This window comes from Dipteris shenzhenensis, chromosome 11 (genome assembly GCF_047967505.1).
Source record: "Dipteris shenzhenensis isolate YYH24624 ecotype China chromosome 11, Dip_SZ_1.0, whole genome shotgun sequence".
Taxonomy (NCBI): Eukaryota; Viridiplantae; Streptophyta; class Polypodiopsida; order Gleicheniales; family Dipteridaceae; genus Dipteris; species Dipteris shenzhenensis.
The window spans coordinates 55523560-55550600 of record NC_141606.1 but is presented as its reverse complement, the minus strand read 5'-3'; the positions used below and the strand labels follow the sequence as shown (position 1 = coordinate 55550600).

General features: G+C 47.2%; 1 protein-coding gene across 1 annotated transcript in view; it reads right to left on the bottom strand.

Annotated features, from left to right (window-relative positions):
• Positions 1-27041, bottom strand: part of LOC147897207 (uncharacterized) — a 114664-nt gene that overhangs the window by 15578 nt on the left and 72045 nt on the right. Inside the window, exons 5-8 of the mRNA XM_087381286.1 lie at positions 22164-22256; positions 21845-22027; positions 21631-21733; positions 21359-21544 (exon numbers count right to left, since the gene is read on the bottom strand). Coding sequence (XP_087237412.1) covers positions 21359-21544; positions 21631-21733; positions 21845-22027; positions 22164-22256 — 565 coding nt within the window. The remainder of the gene's footprint in view (positions 1-21358; positions 21545-21630; positions 21734-21844; positions 22028-22163; positions 22257-27041) is intronic.

Genomic DNA, 27041 nt, shown 5'->3' with positions numbered 1-27041 from the left:
AGTCCACCTGTCCCACACATGTGGCAGCATGCATGGCAAGTGGCAGGGCATGCAGGGCAAGTGTTTGGCCCCAAATCTGGTAGATTTGGGGCAGGTTGTGGGCTGTCCTCTTTGGGACTGCAGCCCACCAAAAATCTGGGACAAGTGTCCACCTTCCACTCTAGGCCTAGGGTGGGGGCTGAGCCTTTAAAAGAAGGCCTCTCCCCTTCATTCCTACATGAAAATTTCGTCACTTTCCTTCTCCCTCCTTTTGGATGATGCAGCAGAACCTCTCCAGCTCCTTGGGTGCAGCCAGCTTCTTCCCATGCCATTCTCTCACCTCAACAGCACTTTCTCTCTCTACAACAGCACATTCTCTCTCTACAGTTCCAGCCCCTCCTTTCCAAAAATCTGCCCCCTCTCAGCTCTTCTGGAACAGCAGCAGCATCCTCTCTCCTCCTCCTAGCCTGGAGCAGCCACAGCCCCTTTCTCTCTCCTGCTGCAGTCTTTCTCTCTCTACTGCAGAATTTCTCTCTCTACTGTTCCAGCCCATTTCCCTTGCAGAAATCTGCCTTTCTGTGCACCTCTGGAACAGCAGGAGCTCCTCTCTTACATCTACACCCTTGGGATCAGCATTGGCACTCTCTCTCTACAGCTATCACTCCATAAAAGATTTCTCTCTCTAGCCTACAGGCTGTTTTTCTAAGCTGTTCTCATTCCAGCCCCATTTCCACACTCTCCTCACCCAAGGTAGCTTCAGAGGCATCAAGGACTTCATCTACAAAAGGGTCAAGTCACGAAGGGAGCGTGTATTGTCAAGTTTATCTCATTTACAGCACTATTTCATGTTGTTTCTACTATCTTTCTAGAAACTAGTGCTTGTCTCTAATGTTGGATGTAAGTGGTGAATGTTGCAGGCTTCTTCCTTGTGGATTGGGCAAGTCAAGAGTTGAAACCTGAGCTTGGAGTCCACCTTTTTGTTGTCGACCTTGTACATATGCTCTTGAGTCTTGTATCTAGGTCCTAGGTTTTCACTGAGTTCATCAGTTTGGAAGGTGCATTGCACCTTGGTCTTGTATCTCCATTTTCAAGAATAAAGTGAGCCTGGATAAGGGGGGGGGGCGGCGTCTTGGCCCCTCAATCATATTGCATTTTCCAATGATGTCACTTTGTGTTTAAGCTGTATAAGTCTTAGTTCCAGCTTAATTGCAAACTCTTAAGTTCAAGTATATGTGTTTGGCAACTCGCAATCATCTCATTCAAACGCCTTTGCAAAATCCGTTGTCTAAATTGATAGAAAGCACCGAGTAGTTTACAGGCTGATAGAGCTTATAGCCCTTGCTTTCTGAGTTGTACCCAATATAAATGCATTTTACATCTTTGTCATCCAACTTTGTCCGTGTTTGTGAAGGCACATGTGCATATGCCAAGTGACCAAAAGTCCTCATGTGAGAAACTCGGGGCTTATGGCATGTCCAAGCCTCATAAGGTGTGATGGTTTTCCATGCCTTGGTTGGGCATCTATTCAAAATATAATTTGCACACATGACTGCATCCAACCACAATTTGTTAGGCAAGTTCTTTGCTTTGAGCATATACCTGGCCATCTCCATCACTGATCTATTCTTCATTTCAGCCACGAGATTCTGCTCAGAAGTGTAAGGCACAGTGCATTGATCATGTATGTCTCGTGAGGCAAAATAATCAGCAAATCCTTTTGACTTTCATTCTCTCTACCAAGGAAATGAAATGTCTGAAACATGCAAAAACTCAAAAGCTTCATATTTGGATTTCAAAGCAGAAATCCAAGTGTATCTAGTAAAGTCATAACTGAAAGTAACAAAATAGTAAAATCCTCCAATAGCTGTAACCCGCATGGAACCACAAACATCACTATGAAGCGAATACAATTTGTGAGGTGCACCAACTCTCCCATCCTTCGGAAATGCAAAACAGTGCATTTTATAAAAAAGTGATATATTCCATTCAAAACGAATCATACAACAGGTGGGAGAGAAAGTACTCTATCCCTAGCCTCAACAATGTGGCAAAAAAGCCATGGTGGTGGTCTAAAATGCCACGACATCCCAAAAGGGGTCAAATGAAAAAATAATGAGCAGTCCCATGTCCTCATGAAGGATAACAGTCTCCCACGAGCTGCCAAAGAGGTGCCTGTACACCGCTCTCACTGACTCCTGAGAGTGAAGATAATCTCCGCCCAAATGGAAGCGAGAGTGTTAGCCTCCGTGCATAAATCGCCCCCAAGGACAAAAGAACATCACGAACACCATATCTGCCATAGGGTAATGCTGGAAATCACCTCCCAGGCTGACCCTGCATGTGAAGTAGGCATGGAATCCTGAGCTAGTACAGGTACCAAAAGTAAATCCTGCGGCTCCATGATGCTGACCTCTGTGGGACCCCATCTCTGGCGACGCTGCATGAGGAAACCATGATCTCTTGGCTTTGACTCAAAGAGAGTAAAGGCTCCAGATCCTCTCCCCCAAAGGGCAGCGCCCCATGTCATCAGAAAGGACTCAGATGTAACATATGAGAACAACCTGAAGATACCTGTCCATACTACTCTAGAGCTGGGGCAGCTCCATAAACAATGCTTACTAGATTCCTCTGCAAGCTGAAACCGCATACACAAGGAGGGTCTACCCATCTGCTGAAGCCAAGTACCCACAGGTATACCCCTATGTATAGTGAGCCAAAGAAAGTAGGAGACTTTCCTGCCTCTACTGATGCCCCAAAAGTGAGTCCAGTAGCTCAGCAAGAGCTCTGCAGTAAGTCCCTGTGTGTGCCAATGCTGTGAGGTAGATGGTAGGTGATGAGAGTCTCTCTGCTGAAGCCTGTAACCTGCCCTCGTCGAGTATTCGAAAAAGGAAAGAGGACGAACGCCTGCCACCGGAGCAGGCCACGCCCACTCACCTCGGTCCTAGTCGAGCTCCGCAAGAGGTCAACCCTGAAAAATCCAAAGTCTCCATCTAGGATCCTCTGCAATGGTCAACCTGGAAGGATCTGTGGCCCATTCCTTACTTAGGCAACCAATGACCCTGACTCTCTGCCAAAGGAGCTCCTGTCGATCCACGGGCTGAGTGGGATACAATCTGTGAGAGGAGTCCGTCTCAAAATAAGTAAACGGTGCCGGTCCTAAACGAACTCCAATGCATAGCCCTGCCTCACTAAAACAACCTGACCAAGTAGAGATGGGATGAACATAGGCTGGATCTGTAAGCATATCCCTCCACTCCTGAGGAATAGCTCTCATGATCAGTAATCTGGTGGTAGCAATCTGTCCAAGTGGCCTGTGTCTATCTCTGATCTCCTCCTCTGACATCTCCATACCTCCCTTGAACCAATCTTCGACTGTCACAACCCTCTGAGCATGCCATCTGGCCAAGGGAGTCCTAAGTTCTGTACCAAGGGAAGATCCCTGATACCGAACTAGGGGGTTATGATAAAGTGGTTGTTGGGCAATTTTCTCTCTGGAGGAGGGAACTGCTCTGATGAGGTGCTGTCGAAAATGATCCCAAATCTAAATAAGCTTTTTCACAAGTGGTGAGCAAGGCTGAGAATGCTGGTCCGTCAGGAAGATCCAATTGACTCTACCTGCCCACTGGCCTGCTGCTCTGACGGTGCACTCGTGAATCCCATGCAGTAGGAACTGCTTCCACGGCTGATCTCTTGGAGTCAAATCTCTAACAAGAAGTTTGACTAAAAGGGCTCTGCTTTGCATCTCAGGATCAAGAACCCCAAGTCCTCCTTGCGAGAAGGGTAAAGTGATAGTATCCCATGAAACCCTGGCCCTAGTGTCCTCAGAACCGTCGCCACCACTCCACAGAAAGTTTCGGAGCAATCTCCTCACCTGACGGATCGAGTCAGCATGAAAGCACCAACATGACGCAACGTACCACATAGTCGCTAGTAGAACCTGGTTGAGTACCAGCGCTCTTCCGGCCAAAGAAAGTCTAGCCGTACTCCAATAGGCTAGCTTTCTCCGGATGCTCTCAAGAACTGGGGCAAACTGCTGCGTCGGGGACACCTCAATGCCAACCTGGAAGCCTAGATATCTCGTGGAGGTGCCTCTGGGAATCCATACAAAGCCTCTGTCTCCTCCCCATGCTGGGGTATCCTGCTGAGCTCCAGTCCAGATGCCTTTTGATTTGTTCCAATTGACAAGTCCCCTGAGGCTAGGCAGAACTTGTCAATTGAATCCGCAGCAGTAGCAAGACTATATGCATCTCCTCTGACTGTCAGTGCTGTGTCGTCAGCAAACTCAGTGTCCAGAAGCTCCTGCTCCTGCCGGATAGGAAGATGGAGGCCCAAAGTGCCATGACTGGTAGCCTGCATAAAGTATCCCATAGCCTCCGCTACGAAAAGGAAAAGGTAAGGTGCAAGCGGGCATCCCTGTCGTACCGATTTGGATAGCTGAAAAGCCGGTCCTCTGCCTCCACAGACCACCATCCTACTAGAAGAGTGGGAGTAAAGTGAGGAGACCCAAGAAATCCATCTATCACTGAAGCCTAGCCTCCTCACAGTGCCCTCCAAGAAACCCCAGTCCACCCTATCATAAGCCTTCTCAAAATCGAGAAGAACTGCAATCTCCTGCTGGCTCTCCTTCGCCCAGTGAGTGGCCTCCCAAAAAGTGAAGATGTTATCCAAGATACTCCGATCTTAGACAAATCCTGTCTGAGTAGCTCTGATGATATCTGGCAGCATAGGCTTTAGGCGAAGATCCATGGTCTTCGCTAGGATCTCGTAGGCTGTTCCTAGAAGTGTAATGGGTCTCCAATTACGTAGGATTGTCTTGTCTCCCCCTTTTGGGATGAGACAAATCATACTTGTGCATAATGTCTTGCCCAAAGATCCTGTATCGAGAGCCTCTAAAAAGGCAGAGAGTAGATGAGGCCCAGTCGTATCCCAAAGAGCTCTAAAAAGAAGTGGCGACAAACCGCCCTCCCTCGGGCATCTGTCTTTGGGCAGCTCATGTAATGCGTTCGTGATCTCCAGGAGTGATAGTGGGCTATCCAAAACATGACTCATCCTGTCTGAGACCATCAGAGGAACATGGATCCAAATCTCCTCTCTGGCTCTGATCATCTCCTCGGTGACTGGATCGGCGATGTAAAGAGTGGAATAGAAATAAGAAGTGATCTCAACAAGACGGTGAGGGACCCTCTGAAGAGACCCGGCCTCATCCACAAGTCTACGAAGACTGTCCGAAGAGTATCTCTAACCCACTGCCCTGAAGAACTCTCTAGAGCATCTATCCCCCTTCTGAATCCAGAAAGTCTGCTGGGAGTAAAACCTGAACTGGGCCCTCCTGCCTTGAATCTCCTCTAGTCTCTCCTGAGCCTCCGAAAGCTGCCCTCTGATGAAAAGAGAATGAGGAAAACTTTGAATCAATCTCTAAAGTCTGGATACCTCTGCTCTTGCGTTCCGATCTCTGATTTTGAGTTTTTCCTTCTCTTTTGCCCTCAACTGGCAGGCGATGCTGACTCTAGCCAAAGCCCCCTCTACTCACATCAACCAGCCCTGATCCACAGGAGTGTCCTCTGACAACCAAGCCTCTCTCAACCGTTCCATGAACTCTGTGTCCTGAAAAACAAAGTCCGGAACTCTCACAGAGCCTGTGCTCTCCAATCGAGAGGTAGGAAGAATCTATAATAGGACTGGAGCATGGTCAGATAAAACATAACCCGGGCGGATCCCAATCTGTCCTCCTGTGGTCTGGCCCCATTGGCCAATATAAAACCTGTCAAGTCTGACCAAAGAAAGAGAGCCATGGAAAACCCCGGACCAAGAGAACTGAAGACTGTCAGCCAAGTGACGAAAGTCGTCCAATCGAGCTGCATCATGAAGTCCAGCATGCAAAACAAAACTATCCCACTCCACTCTCTCTCTATCAGAAAGGCCACCCTCTATTTGACCCGACTTGTCTTCAGAGAATTCAACCATGTTGAAATCTCCTCCAACAATCCAGGTGTCTGCCTGAGGAAGGGACTCTCTGAGCTGTCTCCAAAAAGCACGTCTGTGGGCTGGATCCGTGGGAGCATACACATTGAGAACACCAACTGCTGTGCTCTCAATCTGAAGAATAACATAGCATGCTCTGCTCTCCACTAGTGTACCCTCTTGGGTGATCTCTGAGGCCCACCTAGCTGAAACTGAAATGCAAACTCCTCCCCTCGTGCCATCCGCTGGGCTCCCATATGTCCGGCTCTTTCCTCTGAGTGAGGATCTGCATCTGTCAATCCTGTCCTGGGAGAGCTTATGCTCCTGGATAAGCACAATGTCTGGAGGGGACCCTAAGGAAATAAACCGAAGGGAGTCCCTAAGCAACTACAATCTAGGAACTCCCAATCTACGACCATCTGCAACTGAGGTTAATTTGCGGCCGTTCAGTCCTCTCACATTCCAAGAAATGATGGACAACCTAGACATCGGATGGAAGTGAGGGGGTGCCAGTGGCAATTGCACAAAACTCTCTCTCTGACGGCGCGATCCAAAGTCGGTCTCTGATCAAACTCCAAATCTGCCCCAACTCATGTAAAATGGCTCCATCCAAGGGAATACTACTCTGGCGTGAACTGAGGAGCTGAAAGTCAAACCAACCAGCACTCCTGGGAAAATCAAAGTCTCCCTGAATCTCAAAGAACAGAAACAGAAAGGCCCTGCCACCGAAGCCAGGTCGAAGAGTCCTAGGGCAAGAATGAATCTGCGAGCCGACAATACGGTGAACCGATGAAAACAGAGTCATGCTCATGAGCTGTCTAGCAATCTCGCTGTCAAGTAACTCAGCTGACCAACTTTCGCTCCCTCGAGATCGAAAGCTACTTGCGGAGAAACGAAGAACGTGCCCCTCTCTGGAGAGAGTAACAGATCCCAAGTACTCCTCTACCTCCTCTGACCATCGGCAAAACACCAGTAGAAGTTCCAATCGAGTGAGGGAGTCTGTGATAGCCCCTCGAGCCAAAAAGGGCAAAAACTCAACGGGCAGATCTCTGTCAGCCATCCTGGGGTCAGGTCTAGGAGTCAGAAGAGCTGAAAAGGGACTGAGCCGTCCTGCTCCCGGAATAGGTGAGAGGGAGAGGAAGAATCTGCGACGAGATGCCTGTCCGCGTGGGTGACTGATAATCTCGCTCGATCTCGTCTGCTAGGATCTCCCAATCCTCACGCCTGTCTGAGTACTGAGCAAAATCTGTGACTGCACTCGCAAAAGATTTGGATAAACTAGGAGTGAAAAGCTGCGAGGACAAGGCTGTACTGGGAGGGGTGTCTAAAAGGACGCTCCGCATAGCAACAAAGGAAGGTACTGTGCGACGGGGCTGTGAAAGGGATCTTGAGGGAACCTCGTACAGGCACATGAGATCCTGGGACGCGCTCTGACTCTGACCTGTCGTAAAAAACCACTCTCTCAATGGACTGCTGGGGAAAGGCATCCATCACAGTAACTGCAGCCTGAGCAGTCTCCTGCTGAATAATTGTCTCCGTAACCAATATCTGAACCTCCGGGGTAGTAGTGTCTAGAGTCATCAAATCCTGAGCTACTGTCTCCTGCACAGTGTGAAGACCTGCCTATGGATGGTCCTCCGCATCTCCCCTTTTCGGGGTCTCCTGCACATGTGTCTCGACTCCCTGAGCTACCGTCTCCTGCACAGTGTCAAGACCTGCCTGCGGATGGTCCTCTGCATCTCCCCTTTCCGGGGTCTCCTGCACTTGTGTCTCGACTCCCTGAGCTACCGTCTCCTGCACAGTGTCAAGACCTGCTTGCGGATGGTCCTCTGCATCTCCCCTTTCCGAGGTCTCCTGCACATGGGTCTCAACTCTCTGCCATCTGTGAGCTCGTACCTGCCTACGGATGGTCCTCTGCATCTCCCCTTTCCGGGGTCTCCTGCACATGTGTCTCAACTCTCTGCCATCTGTGAGCTCGTACCTGGGGCTGCTTGTACTGCTGGCTCTCCCTCTGTCTCCGTCTCCTCCGAGCTCTCCGTGAAAGCTGTTCCACTGGAGGCACCTCCAGGTTCTCTGAGTCCACTGGAGGCTCCCCCAGAGGAGTCTCCTCTCGTTCTGCTGAATGAGTCGAAGCAGGCTCAGAGACCCCTGGAGGCTGAACTGTAGGCTCTGGGTCACTCGTAGGATGAGAAGGATCCGGAGTCTTTGATCGAGGCCGACGACTGGGGCAATCCCTAATAAAGTGACCTCTCTTCCGACAAAAAAGACACTGATCAGGAAGCCCCTCGTAGAAAACCCTCTGCTGCATCTGGACCCCATCTCCCGTGGAGTACGAAATCAAAGTAGGCAAAGGTCGAGGAGGGGGGAACTCTGAAGTGAGTCTGACCCTCGTAACACCTGTACCAGCAAGTGACTGAGCATAGGAAAGTCTAGCACCTGATGGGATGACTGTACTTGCCACACTAGCCATATGCTCTACAGCTCTACGACAAGAGCTGACCTCATCCGGAAGTCCAGGGAAAAGCATCCAAAAAGAGACCTGATGCGGTCTTGGGGAAGTAGTACTGAAGTGCTTCCCCCAAGGCCACAAATGGATGACTCTGCTCTGAAACTGAATTGGTGAGCTCATAAGTACTCTTTGAGCCTGCTCTGTAGACTGAAGGCCAAAAGAAAAGTACCCTCTGCCAAGCAATCGGAAAACCGTAACTGAGACACCCAATGAGGCCATGCTGGTGTACACCCAATCACGTAACTGTTGGCCTCTACCGGGTAGAAAGCCAATGATGTGCGTCAAACGAAAACCCTCCTCTGCTACCTCAATCATCTGCACAATGTCTGGAGGAAAAGAAACTGTGACTTCAATCTCCTCACGTTCGGCGACGGGAGTGGCATTAGTGTCCTCCATTGTCTCAGCTTGCGCTGTCTTGAGGGGAGGAGCTACCTCTGCTGAAAATACCCACCAAGAACTCGCAACCAACCTCTAGAATCCCCAAAAAACCCTTGGTTAAAGAATGCCCAAACTTCAGCTTGCATGGAATGAAAACAGGCCGCTCAATGCTGAAGCAGAAAGCTCCGCCAATGCCTGGAAGCAGAGCAGGAACTCAGCTCCCCGGAACATGAGCAGAACAGCCCCGGAGAGGGCCCTGAAGCAGCCCAGCCTGAAGCGCAAGGGAGGGGCAGACAACAGCTACTGGTGGCCTGAAGGGCGGCCTAGATGGCAGCCTGAAGGGGCGACCTGAAGGGCAAGGGGAGCTCGACCAGCAGGGTGCGACCAGCAGCAGCCAGTCGAGCGGGCTGAAGGGGGGGCTCGACCAACAGGGCACGACCTGCAGCAGCCAGACGGGCTGAAGGGGAGGCGCGACCGAGCGGGCTGAAGGGGGGCGCGACGCGAGAGGGCTGAAGGGGGGCGACCTGAGCAGGGCGCTGCCAAGGGAGCCTGCACGGCCAAGGGAGCAGGGCGCGGCCAAGGGGGCAGGGTGCGGCCAAGGGCTGGGTGATGGCGACGGGCGGTGGCGGGCAGTAGAAGACAGAAGCTCCTCCAAGATCGATTATTTTTTTATTGTATTTTTCCAAGTAAACATACTTCATAGACATGCTTTGAAGGCATATGCATCTTAGGAAGATCAACAACCATATCTTCTTTATGCAACTTTACCAAAGCTCCAAAGTTGAGGTGTCCAAACCTCTCATGCCATAAATGAGTCTCTGCCATGGTAGAAGGTTGCAGTCAACACCATGGTAAAGGCATGTGTAACATCATACACTGCACACCTAACACCATAAAAAAGAACCTCATATCCACAAGTAGCTATGGCTGAAATGCAATCTCCCAAATCCAAAGGCAATTTACTGCACAAGCTTCAAATCTTTTTCACTGCAAATGTGTGGCTATCACAAAGTGTACTTGCTGCAAAAAGACCTCCAAAGGCAACACGGGGCCTTTCCACAATTCCAAGGAACCAAAGGAAGGACTGTTTTGCTGGAAATAAAAGAAGTCAATGCAGTAGAAGCTTACAAAGTGACTTTGACCAAGATTACAAGAAGGAAAAATGCTCCAAACTTGAAGAAAGGTAGCCATCCTTGTAGAAGAGGTGAAATGGACAACAAATGGCAGCTGAGGGAGCCAAGAGAAGCTGGAATATGATGTTACGGCAAGAGTATATGCTCCACAACAGTCACGAGCTTGTATGGAGGCTTCCACAAGTGAAGACCAGCAAGAGAAGACCTCAAGATGAGTGCAGCAGCAGCCAGAGGTGACTTGCTCTCAACCCGATATGAAGAAACAGCATAGGACAGCAAGGCAGCTGACCTAGGGCACCTCGAATTGTGGCAGCCACCAAGATTACAGGAAGGAAAAATGCTCCAAACTTGAAGAAAGGTAGCCACCCTTGTAGGAGAGGCGAAATGGACAACAAATGGCAGCTGAGGGAGCCAAGAGAAGCTGGAATATGATGTTACAGCAAGAGTATATGCTCCACAACAGTCACGAGCCTGTATGGAGGCTTCCACAAGTGAAGACCAGCAAGAGAAGACCTTAAGATGAGTGCAGCAGCAGCCAGAGGTGACTTGTTCTCAACCCGATATGAAGAAACAGCATAGGACAGCAAGGCGGCTGACCCAGGGCCCTCCGAAATGCAGCAACAGGCCACAAATGTGAAAGTCGGCTGGCCTAAGACAGTTGTAGGTGTTGAACTACTCGAAGGTGGCTGGAAATGCTTCGAAATGCTGGAAATGTTAGAATTATTGGCATATTCTAGGCAGTGGCCAATGTAATCCATAAGTGAGTTAGGGTACTTTTCCCTCACTAGGAGGTTTTTCCCCCTAACCACAGTTAGTGGGGTAGTATGGCTTTGTCACTTGGACAAAACCATCTCCTCACTTGTACTCACCTTATCTCTTCTATAGCATTCTACGTTTTGCTCTTGCACACTCTTGCTTCCTGCTCCTACATTCTCATATAGCAGCTTGAGCTCCCGGACTTGCATCTTACCCACAAGCTCCTTCAGTTCGTACTGCTCGTGCTCTTCCTACTGCTCCTTCAGACGACTGCTACATTCATCTGCCGTACCGTCCGTATGGCCTGCTCTAGTGCCGTACAGTCCTACAAAGCCCGTTCGTACAACTTTGACCGTACAACAGGCACCTCAACATTCCGTACGTGTCAGCACATTCCGTACACACTGCACCTTCAGTCCCATACTGCACGTGGAAGCTCGGCCGTGCAGTCCGTAGGACTGTACGGAAACCACTCGCCCTGCATCTGTACTGCGTCCGTTCACTCTGTCTGTACATCAATACGGATTTCGTCTGTATAGGCTGTATTTTCGCATTGGGCTTTCGCAGTGGTTCTTCCTTGCAGTTGGCAGGCGCATTTTGCAGATAGCTGGCTAAGCACATTTGGGGCATTCTATTTGTTGGAGGCATTGCAGTCAGGTTGCAAAATCTGCTCCAACAAAATTTGGGGCTTTTTGGTTGTGCTTTCGTAGATAATTGCAAAATTTGGGGCTTTTGGTCGATTTGCCCTCTTTCAATTGCAATTTCTTGCAGGAACTTGGGGCTTTTGCATTTTGGATGCAATTTGGCAATCGACACATCATTTGGGAGCTTGGCAAGCAGTTTTGGACACAGTTTGAGTCACATTGCAAACATTTGCCATTTTTTTGTCGATACATTATGCAGATTTTGGGCATTTGCAGAGCACTTTGGTGCATTCTAAGCCTTTGATAGGCTGTGACAGCAATTGCCATTTTGAGCAGAAATTTTGGCAAACTTTGGTTGTGCATCCTACATCCCAGGAAGGGATTTCACTTGTCTAGTTTGATGGCATATTCAAGCAGTGGCCAATGTAATCCATAAGGGAGTTGGGGGGCACTTTTCCCTCACTAGGAGGTTTTTCCCCTTAACCACAGTTAGTGGGTTAGTATGGTTTTGTCAAACCATCTCCTCACTTGTACTCACCTTATCTCGCATTCTACGTTTTGCTCTTGCACACTCTTGCTTCCTGCTCCTACATTCTCATAGGAAATGCAGCTCTGGAGTAGTCGGCTATGCAGCAACAGCACCCGTAAGATGATTTCCGGCGATGGGAAACTCTGAAATGCTCATAGAAGCTCACACATGCAAACGCACCTCGGGTAATGTGCCGACCAGTAGACAAACAAGACACCAAACAGCCGCCAATCAGGTCTAGAGAGCTTGGGGTGGCTGGAAATGGCTGAGGGGTGTGACCCTGACCTCGTTTGATACTACTGTAGACTAGCGCAAGCAATGAAGCAATGGAGGTGGAAGCAATAGAGAGAAACCGTAGTGTTGTGATGAATTGCTACAATAATTGAACTAGTACAAAGTACACCCAATAAAATAAAACCCTAGAACAAGGTGTCCCGGTAGTACCTAGTGTACTAGCTGGTACATGTACTAAGTGTAACATATGTCCTAACTACATATATCTAGGCCTACAAGGCCAACACCAAGGAATGCATGGCACCTATGGATAGCCCATAGAGTGGCCTACAAATCCTCATGCAAATCAATGTCAGATAACATAATCAAGTCATGCTGAAAAATCAATGACTAATACTTGACTGTCAACCGTCCTGGCGTTGAAGTCTCCAAGAAGGAGATCTTCCCCGCGACTCGAAAAGTCCATGATATATGGAGATGCCTCTCCCTCCACCAAGAACTCCCTGGCAAGATGTGAGGTCTCTAGGGGAGAAGTAGCAGACTGCAATGAAAGTCTCCCTCGATGATGTGCTCCTGATCTGAACCCAAAGGAATTTGACATGTGGGCCATGTCTGTCCACAGGTATTCATCCATGTGAGAGATGATCGGTACAAACTGCAACCTCACCAAATCCACGTATGTCTCTTGCCTCTTAGGTTTAATCTCAATAGGGAGAATTGGGTAGCGAACGCTACGGGATGTGAACCCATGAGAAAGAAAGAAAGAAAAAAGTGTATTAGAAGTCTTCTAAAGGCTGAAGGGTCTATGAGAAAGAAACCTTAAACAATGAAACTAAAAGGGAAGAGCCTCTAATCGGGCATCATCATTCACAACGAGAACATAATCAAATCAGTCCTAATCGAAGATAAGGCGGGAGAATGTAGGAGAGGGAGAATGTGGCTGTATGGGGCAGTACTGCGAGCCAACGGAGGAGGCTATAAAAGCGGTATAAGGAAGCTGCAGTGGAGGCAGGTTCAACAGGGAGGTGGCACCAAGAACCGCAACAATAGAGTGACTCAGTGGAGAGACTGGCGCAGAGGCATTGGAGCTGGAAGAGATGCGAGGGGCTGGGGAGCAACGAAGGACGTTTGGGAGCTGAGCCAAGGGGCCTGGGAATAGCAGTGCAAGGGTGCTATTAGCAGAAGCGCAGGCTTGAGGAGGGGTTGGGGCTGGGAGAGGGAGGCGCTGGCACTGAGAGAAAGAAAGATATATTAACGTCTGCAGGAGGCCTCATGGGCCTATGGCACAAAGTGCGGAATACACCAAAAGGAAAAAACTCATACAAGCCACAAAGGGTTGGAGCAAAGGGCGTGCTATGGCCCTTGCTGAATACTATGCTGAAATAAAGAGCTAAATAGCTCAAGCAAAATCAAGTACAAAACATGTCATATCATATCGTATCATGTACTATCCGAAGTAGTATATGAGCTGGAACTAGAACTAGGACTCAGAATCCGAAACCCAGCATTGTGATGGCTCATCTATGAGGGATAAAAATGTCTCGGATCTGCGTCTGCCTGGCTCTCTCATGCTATGGTGGCGGGGGGGACATGGTCTCCTCGATCTCTAAACCCGTTGAGCTATGTTCAAAGTGACCCCTCATCTCATGCGATCTCCTTACAGAAAGTTGTGATAGGTCGGACCTCAATCGAGTGTGCTCTGGTCGGTCTCCGTGCCATGGGTGGCCTCTGCAATCCTCTCTCAGCAATTCATACTGCCCGCATATCAGCTAGCTCCTCCTCTTCCACTCCATTGTGTCTTGGAGCTGACTCAAATGCATAGAAATCTGTGACATGCCATTGTGTCTGGTCAGCCTCTGAGTCCTGTGGTGTGGTCACCCCCTACTACTCTCTCATCTGTCGTAGAAGAGCCTCCTTATGTCGGCGCATCTCAAGCAGGTAGAGCTCAATGAAGACCTGGTCATGGACGTGGATCAATCGTGACAGTGGTCCAAACCCACTCAAATCCTGATAGAGACAGTGGTATCGCCCCCTGATCTCGTAGTAGACTAGGCAAGCGCATAGAAAGTGCTCCTCTGTCTCAATCACTTCTAGTGTGCATAGCATACAGATCCGCTGCTCTCTGGGTATTCAAGCTGCTCTCCCTGTCTCAATCCTCAACTGCTGGTGGGATGAAACCCGCATCTGCCCAATGGCGATCCTCAGTGCGTGTGAGACTCCTTTATCCTCGAGATAATGGGGTCTGATAATGAATCCCACCTCCGAGACTCTTAGGAAGTAGTCCACTGTATAACTGGGTCTTGGTGGGAACCTTCTGATCTCCCCCCCAAGTCTGAGCTGTGTAGAGCTGGAGGAGGTCTAATTGTATGATATGCTTAATCTCAGCTCGCAGGATCAACTTGGGGATGGAAACATACTGTACTGAAAGGGAGACATCCTGTCCATCTGAATCCCGTGTCTAACAAACCATGTGGATATACGCGCATACCATGTGTCCGCTCCTCCAAAGCCAACCTTGGTAGTCTCTACTGGGGTAATCCCAGACTTGATGAATGAATGTCACTATCTGGAAGATGGCATCAATCTGTAGTGGTATCATGGCAAACTTTCATGTACTATCTCATGCGGGACTGAGGGCTTGCTTTGAATCATCCTAGATCCCATAGTCACCTGTAGCCGCTTAAATCTCCTCCACTTTGCTATCAGTAGGTCACATCCCCAGAAGTGTGCTGCATACATGGCAATCGGTTGCAATAGCGTATCGAAGAGCCAACACTTCGTCGGCGGATCCTGAAAGTGTGCCTGAAAGCACTGTCTCTCCAATGGGGCTAAAGCACCCCGCTCCTGTGTGAGTCGTGCATGGGCTGCACGTGTCATAGTGAAAAGCGGTCATGTAAAGGCTGCTCCCAAATAGGTGTGGGACTGCACTATCTCGTCTCGATAAGTGAAGCTTCTCGCTCCCCACCTCAAGTGTTTCACAAAAATCGTACAGCCTCAAATCCGTATGATGTCGTGTGGTTGCAACCTCACGTCCTCCCTCGATGTGGAATCTTTGGGATGAGGTCTTGAGCTGGCCAACACTGACAGGTATAGCATGGGAGAATTGGATCTGCAATTATCTGGGTGCACAGATAAAGCCCTTCTTACCCAGGTGGAGGAGATTCTAGAAGGCCATCTTGGTTGCATGTGGCCATGGCAGGGATACCCGTGTCCTATGGATGTATACCTGCCATAGGTTGTCCCGGATGATCTCATGAATCTCTTGCTATCACAGGTGCAAGACATGGGTATCGAGTGAATACTGGTATGCTGGTATCGATTGATAGGCAGGGCTTCCTGATTGGAACCATTTGGATTCTCATGCGTAGAAACACAGCTTGTTTCCCTCGGTTGCGAGCTGCATAGATGATGAAAGGGTCCCTTCAGGGTAGTCTTTCCTAACCAATGTCTGTGCAGCCAAACTATCTGACTCGGGTCCATTGGAGACCCAACTAGATCTATCGGACAGATGTAATGATTTACTACCATCTGTTGTTGATAAACGCTCACAAAATAATTCTTAGATATATGTCCAAACATTTCAAAAGAATGTGCTAGGACTGTCTATCTGACTTGTATTGTCTAGCTAACTTGTGTGCCATGTCCAAAATATTGTTTTGGTGCCCCAAAAAAGCCTTCAAATATGATCCTAGATATTTGGCTAGTTGACCAAAAAGACGTTATAGGTTACTGAATGATAAGTTATCATACTGTGCTCTCATGAGCTTGACAACAGAGAAGTATGTGCTCCAACTTTCTCCTTCACGTATTGGACACACCTTGCATGTTCTGTCTTCGTGTGCAAGCTTTGGCCTTTTCCAATTGCCGCTTTTCACTTGTAGATTGTGTGAGCTGGTAGGTCATTTTGCATATCTCAAGAGTATTGGCTCTTTGTGAGGTCTTCGTTTACCCAAAGGATTGGCCCTAAGATGATGTCTATATTTTAAGACAATTTTCTTGCTTTAGCGTGTTGAAACTTCCCTATGAGATGCTTGGGCTTTCCTCCCTTCTTTTCCATCGTAAAGTCTTTTGCCGAGTGAGATTTGGACATGTGTGTGGTGTTACAAAATAAATCAATAAGTGTCTCCCTCTCCCAGCAACCCGCTTCCCTCTCCTAGCCCTCAATCCCTGCACATCTCTCCCCCAGCCCCCAGCCCCTGCGCATCCCTCTCATTGAGAATATAGATAACCTGAAAGCTACAAATGTAGCCTTATTGGCTGAGAAAGCACTAGTGGATAAGGTACTCAGTAAAATCAAGAAACATGGTGGGAAGATGCACGAAGAAAGAAAGAAAGAGAGAATTTTTGTTAGAGTCTTCGGAAGACCGACGGGTCTATGAGACTAGAAGAAAACCTGATACAAATCACAGTAAGGGTGGAGCTACTGAAACGAGCATCATCACCCCTGCTGAATCCTAAGTCTGATCATACATAATCAAATACATCTGAGTGTAACAATGAAAAGAAAAAGATTGGAGAAATCCAAAAGAGAGTAATGGGAACAAGACAAGCTCGAATGGGTAGCTGCCAACACCAGCCTCCAAGGTTAAGTACGTGCATTGGAAATTGAAATACAGCAAATAAAAGATATGAATGGGGCTGCGGTAGAGACATGCAAGGCAATGGAAGAGCTCAAAGCAGAGAATGCCAACCTCAAGAAAGATAATGCACCTATGCAGACAATGCAAGGGAAACACGCTGAACTGAAACAGCAAATCAGCATGGGGGAAGCCAAGATGTTGGAATGAAGGGATGTGGTCAAGAAAGGCACACCTGCCCCTAAAAAGGAGATAATATGAGGAGGAAAAGAGAAGGACCAGCAAAGCGCTAAATGTCTTGGTGAGGGGCCCACCAACGGGAGACACTCCAACGGCACATGCCAAGATAGAGTTCACCAAAATAGGGGTCAATCTCACTTGTGAGACAGCCTGGAGAGTGGGTAAACCTGAGGCGATCACAAAACCACTAGTGCTGAAATTCCGGACAGCCATGGACAAAAAAACCCTCATGAGCACAAGAACGACTTTGAAGGGAACCAGGATCTACATGGATGATGATCTCACACTTCAACAATAGGAGCATCAAAGGGAAGGTATGGTACGAGTAATGGCAGTGAAAGAAGCAAGGAAATGGGCAGCATATAGGGACAGTAGGGTATCATCCTAGAAAGAGGAGACAATGAGGATGAGGAAGACAAGGTAGAGGGAGAATTATGACAGTGTCGAGCCCATGGGATGTGTGCACACACCGGACTGAAAATAGCAGTATGGAATTGTAATGGCACACTATATTCCGAGACCCAAGATTGTTTCTTGGAGACATAATGATAGAAATGTAATCTTCTACACCGAGACGCACGAGAGTCCAGAGAGAGGGCTGCCCACAATAATACATATGGGAGTCAACTCATAGGAGGGAGCTGAGGAAGATAGCAGAGTATGAGGCTCTGGGGGAGTGGCTGTCCTTTTCAAATCACATGTGAGACCGCTCATATCTGTGGTCTGGAGAGAGGAGCATGCACGACACGTGGATATGAGTTCAGCTTCCAGATGCTCGACCTACCTTCATTGCCGTGTGCTACTTCCCCCAGACACATCATCCTATGCACGAGAGGTCACTACATATGGACACAACCCATATGAGACGATCCATGATGACATCATGGGATTCTCCAGACATGGAGACACACTCCTACTGGGGGATTTCAATGCACGGACAGGAAATAGACAGGTGAGCTTGCTTGACTTCACAAATAACAAGGATCCACACATAGTCTCGGAGCTAGATGCAGCTTAGCTTGGGATATTGAGGCAATCTGCAGATGCCCCACAGGTGACACCTTATGGACGATATCTGCTTGAGCTGGGGGCAATCCATGACTTGATCACCTATAATGGTCTCCATAGATGGCCATCTTAGGGAAGACTCACCTGCTTCCCACATGGTGGCAGATATAGTACAGTGGACTATCTACTAGCTCCACTAGACTTTGTCTCATAGATACAGAACTTTGCCATACCTCCTCCGAGCTTACCACTCATACTTGGCCTTCCATATCTCTGCCACTATGCCAACCACAGGGAGAGCCCCCCCGCGCCTGCACGCATCTAGATCCACATTGACCGTGCACTTGACCCAGTGTACGTGAGTCACTTGGCCAAGGAGCTCCCAACTCTCCTTGGAGATGATATAGACCTTGCCAGTGCCTCCGACACCTTGGTCTCTGTGGTAGAGGATGCTACTATCAGATCCTTTCCCACGACCCGACCCATGCGGATCTGAAATGGGAAGATGCCCCAAAACCCTTGGTTTGACCATGAGTGTAGAGAGGCGAGAGCCCATCTGACACAGGAGTGGGCTTTGGGTCATCTCACGTCACCTAAGGCACAGAGGATCTTTTGACGGTTGACAGGTCGTAAGAGGCGAACCTTCCTCACACATAGGAGAGACAAGATTGTTAGAGCTTTTCAAAGAGGAGACCTGACCACCACTGGATGGGGGTTTCTATCAGAGGGGAAGCCAACCCAAATGTGTGGCACCTATTCCCATCACCGACCCAAATGCGTGACACACGTATGCATACTCCCTCTATGATGCCCAGATATAGACACCACCAAATACGTCGTCTATGCCCAAGCCCACCACTTGCCACTTGTTCACCACACAGAATGTACGGGCTACGCTTTGACAATTACACAATCATAGAACGCGGGACCATGAGGGCCTACGGACTGAGCACTCTGCACATGGACAGGAGGTCCTAGCACCAATGTTCAAGCGGGCTGTGTGCCACGGCTTCCCACTGGCTTGGAGCACTACCACTATTGTACCGATACACAAAGCCGGAGACCCTATGGAGACTGGGAACTACCGTACCCTCATTTATGGATCAGTTCTAGAGAGGGAGCTCAGTAGTCATATAGAGGCTCGGACGCAGTGGGCACTAGGGCAAGCAGGATTTCGGAGATAGCATTCTACCCTAGATCACATTTTCACTCTGAGGGCTATCATTGAGGAGGCGAGGTCCAGACACCATAAGGTCTACACATGCTTTGTAGACTTTCTTCGGAAGGCTTTTGACACAGTCCCACAGTCCTGCCTGATTAGGAGACTACAGAAGCTACAAATTCCAAAGACACTCATGAGCCTGTATGAGTCAGTCAAAGACAGAGTTAGCGCCCCAGGTGGTCTATCGGATTGAGTCGAAAGTACGATCAGAGTGAAGCTGTCTTCGGGCTTTACATTGATAAGATCAATTCCTTCATAGCCTAGGAGGCGAAGCATCACCACTGGCTGATCTCATATTACAAATATTGCTAGACGCAAATACGAGATATCTTTGCAGCTCACCAGAGAGCCATCACTGTGCCAGGCTTCGGTTTCTGATCCCAGCTCCGAGACTGACTTGTTTTTCAGTTTCTACTTGATATTGGATAGATTGACCTGGTCCACTATGCAGTTGCAGTTGACTATCTCTGTTCATGCTTATGATGATTATGATTTTGTTAACATAGATTAGTACTCAGCAAGGGCCCTAGCGCGCCCTTTGTTTCAGCCCACTGAGGCTTGTATGAGTTCGCTTTTCTGTTTATTTTGTCCCATAGACCCGCGAGGCCTCTTGTGGACGTCAATACATCTTTCTTTCTTTCTGCAGAGGGACTGCAGAGACATTTGGAGGCCCTAGAGGTGTTCTCTAGAGAGAGACCTGACTGTCAACCTTGGGAAGACCAAGGTTATGGTCTTCAACACCTCACATGCAGTGATCCGCATGTCTTTTGACGCCTTGCCCAGATACTAAATCCGAGGGATGGTGTCATTGCATTTTCACTCATGGATACACCGATATGAGCAGAGGCATCAACCAGCCAGATCAAAGATGTGCCCCACCCTTCCTACACAAGGCCACCCCTAGACTCATAAGACCACCGCATTTCACAGCCCTTGACAATAGGAGATCACTTCTAAGTAGTCTTCAAGGCCAATAGGACACTAGACAAAGCACCCGACCCATTCGGAGTACAATCATTCAGGCATATTGATGTCAAGCTGCCTCACAGAAGACAAAGGACGTGGGACCAGAAAAACAGTCACTATATAGGTTAATTCAGGTTAGAGATCACACGTTGGACTGACAAGAACCCCAGAGGTGTTCAAGACGTTTGAAAACTTCAAGCCAGAATTGCAGATCAAAATACTTTCAAAACAGAATCCTTGCAAGAAGCATGGGACACTTCCCTTCCCGCCAAAGAATCAAGACAGACAAAGCCACTGGATAGTGGAGGAAGAAAACCACTACATCCCTGAGAGTGTGAGAGGACTGAAACTCATGCTATGTGAGGAATATGACATGGGAGCAAGCACTGGAAGAGATAGAAGAGGCTAGAGTTCCCATCTTCTATGCTTTCTGGGCATTCAACACTGGATCGTCATCAAAGATACCTCAAAAGCTTCAATTGGAAGAGAAGCATATTGAGCTCACAAAAGGCAATAGTTATCATAAAATGAGTCTCTTTTCATTTTGATGAGCAACCAGGTAAGTACTTTGCAAGAGAAGAACGCGCTGTGCTTTTGGTGGAGGGATCAGCCTCCCTTTGGCATCAATCCATGTTTCCTTACAAAGTATTTCCTTGCCACGCTCCACCCCCAAACCACAACAAGGGGAAGGGAAGGGGGGGGGGGACCCACCCAACCTAAACCTTTGTTCATCACTGCTACAATTAAAAGTAAATACTACATAATAATGTGCCACGGTGTAGAAAGCACCATATCAGAAACATTCAATATTCTCAGCAAGGTTGAGGTCAATCGGTTGGAACAACTTATATATTAGTCACCTACATCAACAAGCCATTCCATTAGAGCATGGCCTGATAGTGCTCTAAGCTAGGGACGTGCTGGACAAAAGGAAGCACTAACAATAAAACGGCATAGGCCTCAGGCTAGCTCAGAATAGAAAGCGAGTCGTGGGAAAATTGATATGAATAATCCATTCATTCTCAAAGTGAGGGCATAATCTACTGACAACCTTAACATATCTTGACATAGCTTAGTGCAAGCACATAAAATACTGAAAACCAACTCTACTGAATTCATTAGATATTTTTGCACAATTTATCCAAACAGTCATTCATAAAGTTCAAATAATTCTTCCATTCAAATCATTACTGACTAAAAACTTCAAGACATTCGCACAAACCTCTGCTAACACTGCGGCCAAGATTATTATTTGTCCTTAGTGGATCAACCACATTAAGGTATTTCTCTACAAAGCTTCGAGACTGAGTATCTTGACCCTTGGGAAAAACACCATACATTTCACTGCAAGCTTCCAAAAAACCCTTGCTGAGAAGCAAATTGCCTCCACCTTTGAGGGGTGGTTCAGCTGCAAGCACAAACAGAAATCAACATAAACTGAACTGTTCATATTTATCTTGATGTCAAGAATTAAAAAAGTTTGTGGTCAATTACCAGTAAGATCTGGAATAGATAACAAAGGAACCGGGCCCCATAGACTGACACAATATTTGTCCCAATCAAAATTACTGAAATAATCAAGAAATGTGAACAAAACCTGCACAACCAAGATAACTGGAGAAAATAACAACCTCAACAGCAAGATGAGGATGAAGTTCCAAAAGCTGCTTTTAACCAAACAGAAGAGACTTCGAACAACGAATCTTACCTCAAAAGGACCTCGTAAAGAAGTATGAAACACATTGAAAATATATAATACAAGGGTCTCCAAAGCATAGGTGGAGATAAGACCATGATGGGCACCTAATAACCTGCTTTCATAGTAGCACCAGGCCTTAACAAGTATAATACTGCGCTTGAAGAGGTGATCTCTTTCAATCAGGCGATCCACCTAGATGAAAATGCACATTTATTTGTTATGGTGGAAAAACGAGACAGATAAAAACCCCTCGTTCTAGTTACAGAATACAAGTACTTCTCAGCTAGTGAGTGAGAGAAGATGCTATGAAAACCTTGCCACCCATTACCTCTTCAAGGAAACAGAGGGTGCACAGTCCACCAAGCTGATTAAAAGATATGTCCACCACAATATTTTCCACAAGACATTTGACAATTTTTACCTGCAATTATCAAATCCTTCAGAGAATGATCGTCTAAAGACCCTCCAAATGACATAAATCTAAATGCAATTAAAACTAACACCATCCCACCTTCCTAGAGCTTCAATTCTTTGCAAATTAGGCTCACTATAACCCAAAATGAAAAAGTATATCTTCACTAAAACACATCCATGCCTACCTGCTTATTTTACTGCTTAATGCCCATGTCATAACGTTTTTAATCAAACGTTCAGAACAGGTGAGGGATGCATAAGAATGTGCCCACTAGGGGAGAACAGCAGCTGGAAATAGCTGTGAATACTCCATAGGCTTGTTAGCACTTAGTCTTGGTATGGCCTTGTAGGCCAGTTAGGATCAGTCAACCCTCAGGTTGACTTCATTAGTCAACACTTGTGGTTGACTTTGGGACCTATATTGGCCACCACTTGTACTTTCTCATTATCCATTTGCAAGTACTTTTGTTTCCTCAGCTTGTTGTTTGATCCCTTGCATTTCGTCTCCATTTCATTGCTCCCCGCACCCAGCAGTGGTATTAGAGCTCCTGGTGCCTGCTCCTCCCATCCTCCTCAACCCATGCACATCTTGTTGCTCCTACACTTCACATTGGAACAACATTGTCGTCCAATGCTGCCTCTGTACACATATGCGCCAGCAGTGCTATCTGCTGCCCAATCATCATTTGTTGTACAGTCATGCCATTCAATTGGCAAACCTGCAAGGTTCTCCATCGTACAATCACACTGAACAGCCCCATACAAGTGCAAGCTGCACTAATCGATCGTACTACGTGCTACATCACGACGTACAACTTGCAGCATCAACTATTTGTTCGACATACAATAGTCGTAAGAGATGTTCATAGCCCATGCAACTACCGTACATTGTTCCTGCATTGTCCAACTGCAGAGTCAGCTCTTCGTACAGCACCAGCCATAGTTGCCAACCAAAACGGAAACACTAGAAATCGAGTTTCCGGCCTGAGCCGAAATGGCGAAACGAAAACGGCAATTTAGTACAATTTATGTGTAAAAATTAAACTTGTATACATAATACAATTATGAATATAGTGCTTATAGAGGAGAGAGAGAGGGTAGAGGAGGACTCCTCAAGGAGGTCGGAGGGAGTAGGAGGAGTAGGAGGAGAGTGAGGATAGAGAGAGGACTCCTTAGGGAGGTCGAAGGGAGTAGGAGGACGAGGAGAGTGAAGAGGGTAGTGGAGAGGGTATAAGAGAGTGGAGGGTGGAGGAGAGGTAGGAGAGTGGAGGATACAGGAGAGTAGGAGAGTGGAGAGTAGGATAGAGGAGGGTAGAGGCGAGTGGAGCAAGAGTGAGCAAGAGTGAGAGCTGAACGTAGGTCTACTGAATAGTGGACTGAAATGAAGTGTTTACAAAAAGAGAAGTAAGGGGTTTTGTCTAAGTGACCAAACCCTATCTTATCCACTAACCGTAGTTTAGCGATTAGATTGTGGTTAGACGGAAAGACCTCTATGAGGGAAAAGTGCCCCTAACCGACTTTCTACATTACATTGGCCACTGCCTAGAATATGATAATAATTCTAACACCCCCTTGCAGTGCCAACGTGGTGTACAAGGTAGTGAACAATCACCAGAAGGAGATAAGTTTAGGGCACTGCGAAATGCCTCAAACTTCTCGCATGAAAGTGCTTTGGTGAAGATGTCTGCAACATTGTCATGTGCTTTCACATAAATCATACTGATCTCCCCTCAATGCAACTTCTCTCTGACATAATGATAATGAACCTCAATGTGCTTCGTGCGAGCATAAAACACAAGATTCTTTGCCACTGCTATAGCACTCTGACTATCAGTGAGAATTGGAGATGGATCCTCCAATAAGAGACGAAGATCAGCGAATCAACGTCGCAGCCAAACACATTCAACTGTCGCTGTGAAAGCTACCATGTACTCAGCTTCACATGAGGAAGTAGCCACTGTAGATTGCTTCTTGCTCAGCCAAGAAATGATACATCTACAAGTCACCCCCCTTGGGAAACATCAAGCCAAAAGACTTTGTGTCTTGCAAATAATGGAAGATGCGTTTTACAGCCTACCATTGTGTTGTCTTTGGGCTGTGCATATACCTGCTCACCTGAGATACTGCATACTGAAAATCGGGCCTAGTATTGCACAAAGAAATGAGGCATCCAACAACCTAGCTGTAAAGTGTGACATCCACTGATTCACCTGCATCATACATAGTAAGCTTCAGCCCCGGCTCCATGGGAGTGGCTATAGGCTTACAATCATGCATGTTGAACCTATCCAAGAGCTTCTGCACATACTTGGATTGAGACATAACGATGACACGCTTGTCTTGTATAAACTAGATCCCCAAATAAAAAATTAACATGCCTAAATCTGTCATGTCAAATTCAGCTTTCAACTCAGCTTTGAAATCTGCAATTATTTCCTAATTTGACCATGTGAGGAGCATGTCATCTACATAAAGAATGATGACTAAAATATCCCCCCCATCCTTCTTGATGTAGAGGGTGCTTTCCGTGGGACTATTATTAACCCCTTACTTGCCAGGAATGCATCAATCTTGGCATACCGTGCACATGGGGCTTGTTTCAGCCCATATAAAGCTTTGTTAACTTTGCAAACTTGAAGTACATTGCCAGAAAGTTCAAATCTAGGAGGTTGTTTGACATAAACCTCTTCTTGCAAGTCCCCATTAAGGAAAGCTGTTTTCATGTCCAACTAATGGACATTCCAAACAAAATTTGCAACCATGGCAATAACTGACTGTATGGTGGTCATCCGGGATGTAGGAGCAAAAGTCTCCTCATAATCTATGCCCTTTATTTGTGCAGAGCCTTTGGCAACCAGCCTTGACTTGTACCTCTCTATGGACCCATCTGGCTTCCTTTTCACCTTGAAAACCCACTTGATACTAATGGCATGCTTACCTAGTGGCAAATCCACAACATCCCAAGTCTGATTTTTCTCAATGGACTGCAATTCATTGTGCATGGCATGCATCCAATGCACATTATCCTTTGCTTCTTCAAAAGAGTTAGGTTCTTCTTCATCAAGTCCCTGCATAAGTTGTCTCAACTGAAAGAGCCCCCCCTGCGTGCCTTACTGCACTACAAGTCCTGCCATGCAATGGGGCCTCAAGCCTACTCTCGCTGAGAGTCTGTAGCAACCAATTCGGGACTGTTTTGGCTGCGTGTATCTCTTGAATCTCTTGCCTGACAACTTCATCCACACCCTATGGAGGTACAAAATTAACCGGTGGCTGAATCGGGGCATGTGGATCAGGAGGAGGTTGCTGTAAATTCTGAATTTCAGCATGAACCTCAATTGGGAAACCAAATGCTATAGGAAGCATCCCCTCAAAAACATCATCTGAACAAGCTGGAATATTAAATTCAGCATGTGTATGTGCTGAATTCTCTGACAATATAACATCTGTACTAACAAAAATCTTGCGTGAAGCAAGATTGTAGAGACGATAGTCTTTGCTTTGTACACTGTACCCAACAAAAATGCATTTAAGTGCCTTATCTGACAACTTGTGTCAAAACTCCACAGGCATGTGGGCATATGCAACACAACCAAAAACTCTGAAGTGATCCACTGAAGGCTTTCTCCCATGCCATGCCTCATAAGAGTGATTGTCTTCAAAGCCTTTGTGGGAGCCCGATTCAAAACATAGTTTGCACCCATGAGGCCTTCGAGCCAAAACTTACGAGGTAACTTTTTACTAGTAAGCATGCATCTATCCATCTCCATAAGAGTGCGATTCTTGCCATTTTGTTGAGGTGTAAGCCTCACTATAAACTGATGCGTGATGCCTTTCTTCTTCAAAAATGCCTCAAACTCATGAGACATACTCCCCCCCTCTATTTGTGCAAAGTGTCTTCACCTTGAGTCCTGTCTCATTCTCAACCATAGCCACAAAGTGTTTGAAATGCATAAACACTTCTGATTTTTCCTTAAGACCATAGACCCAAGTGTAGTTGGTGTAGTCATCTATGAATGTAGCATAATAGAGATAACCCCCAAAAGCAGGTGTCCTCATGGGACCACAGACATCACTGTGAATAAGCTGTAATTTTTACGTATAGCTCTCACTGCACCATCCTGCTTGAAAGGAAATCTATGCATCTTGCCAAGGATGCAACCCTCACATGCATGAGGAGGAGGTGACTCTAAAGGAGGCAATGCATCAACCATAGCACGCTTCTGAAGTGTCATTAAGCTGCCATAGCTCATGTGCCCATACCTGGCATGCCATAACTCCACATTCTACATCACAGCAGTGGAAGTGTTCACTGATAATGCAAGACCGGATCTTTTCTCATATATATCAAGCTGAAAAAGACCCCGATACAAAGTGCCAGACAACATAAAAGCATAGTCATTCTCTTTGTCTTTGACTGCACACTTAGCATCATCAAATACAACCTGAAATCCTCCTCTATTAAGAGAGGACATTGAAAGCAAATTCTTCTTTATCCCTAGCACATAGAGAACATTTGAAATTCTGCAATCTGTGCCATCAGTGGATGTGAGAATAATGTCCCCCACTCCACACACTGAATAAGAGGAATTATTTGCGCAAGTCACCTTCTTTTTAGTAGAGGTGGAGGATGCAGAGATGCAAAAACGCTCTTCTTAGAAGTGATGTGCTTAGAAGCACCACTATCAAAATACCAAGCATTCAGTGTCTCATTGACACTGAGAGAGCATGCATCCTTTGAAGGATCATAACTGCAAGTCAAGAACGCATAAGGATCATCCTCAATAGTGGTTGT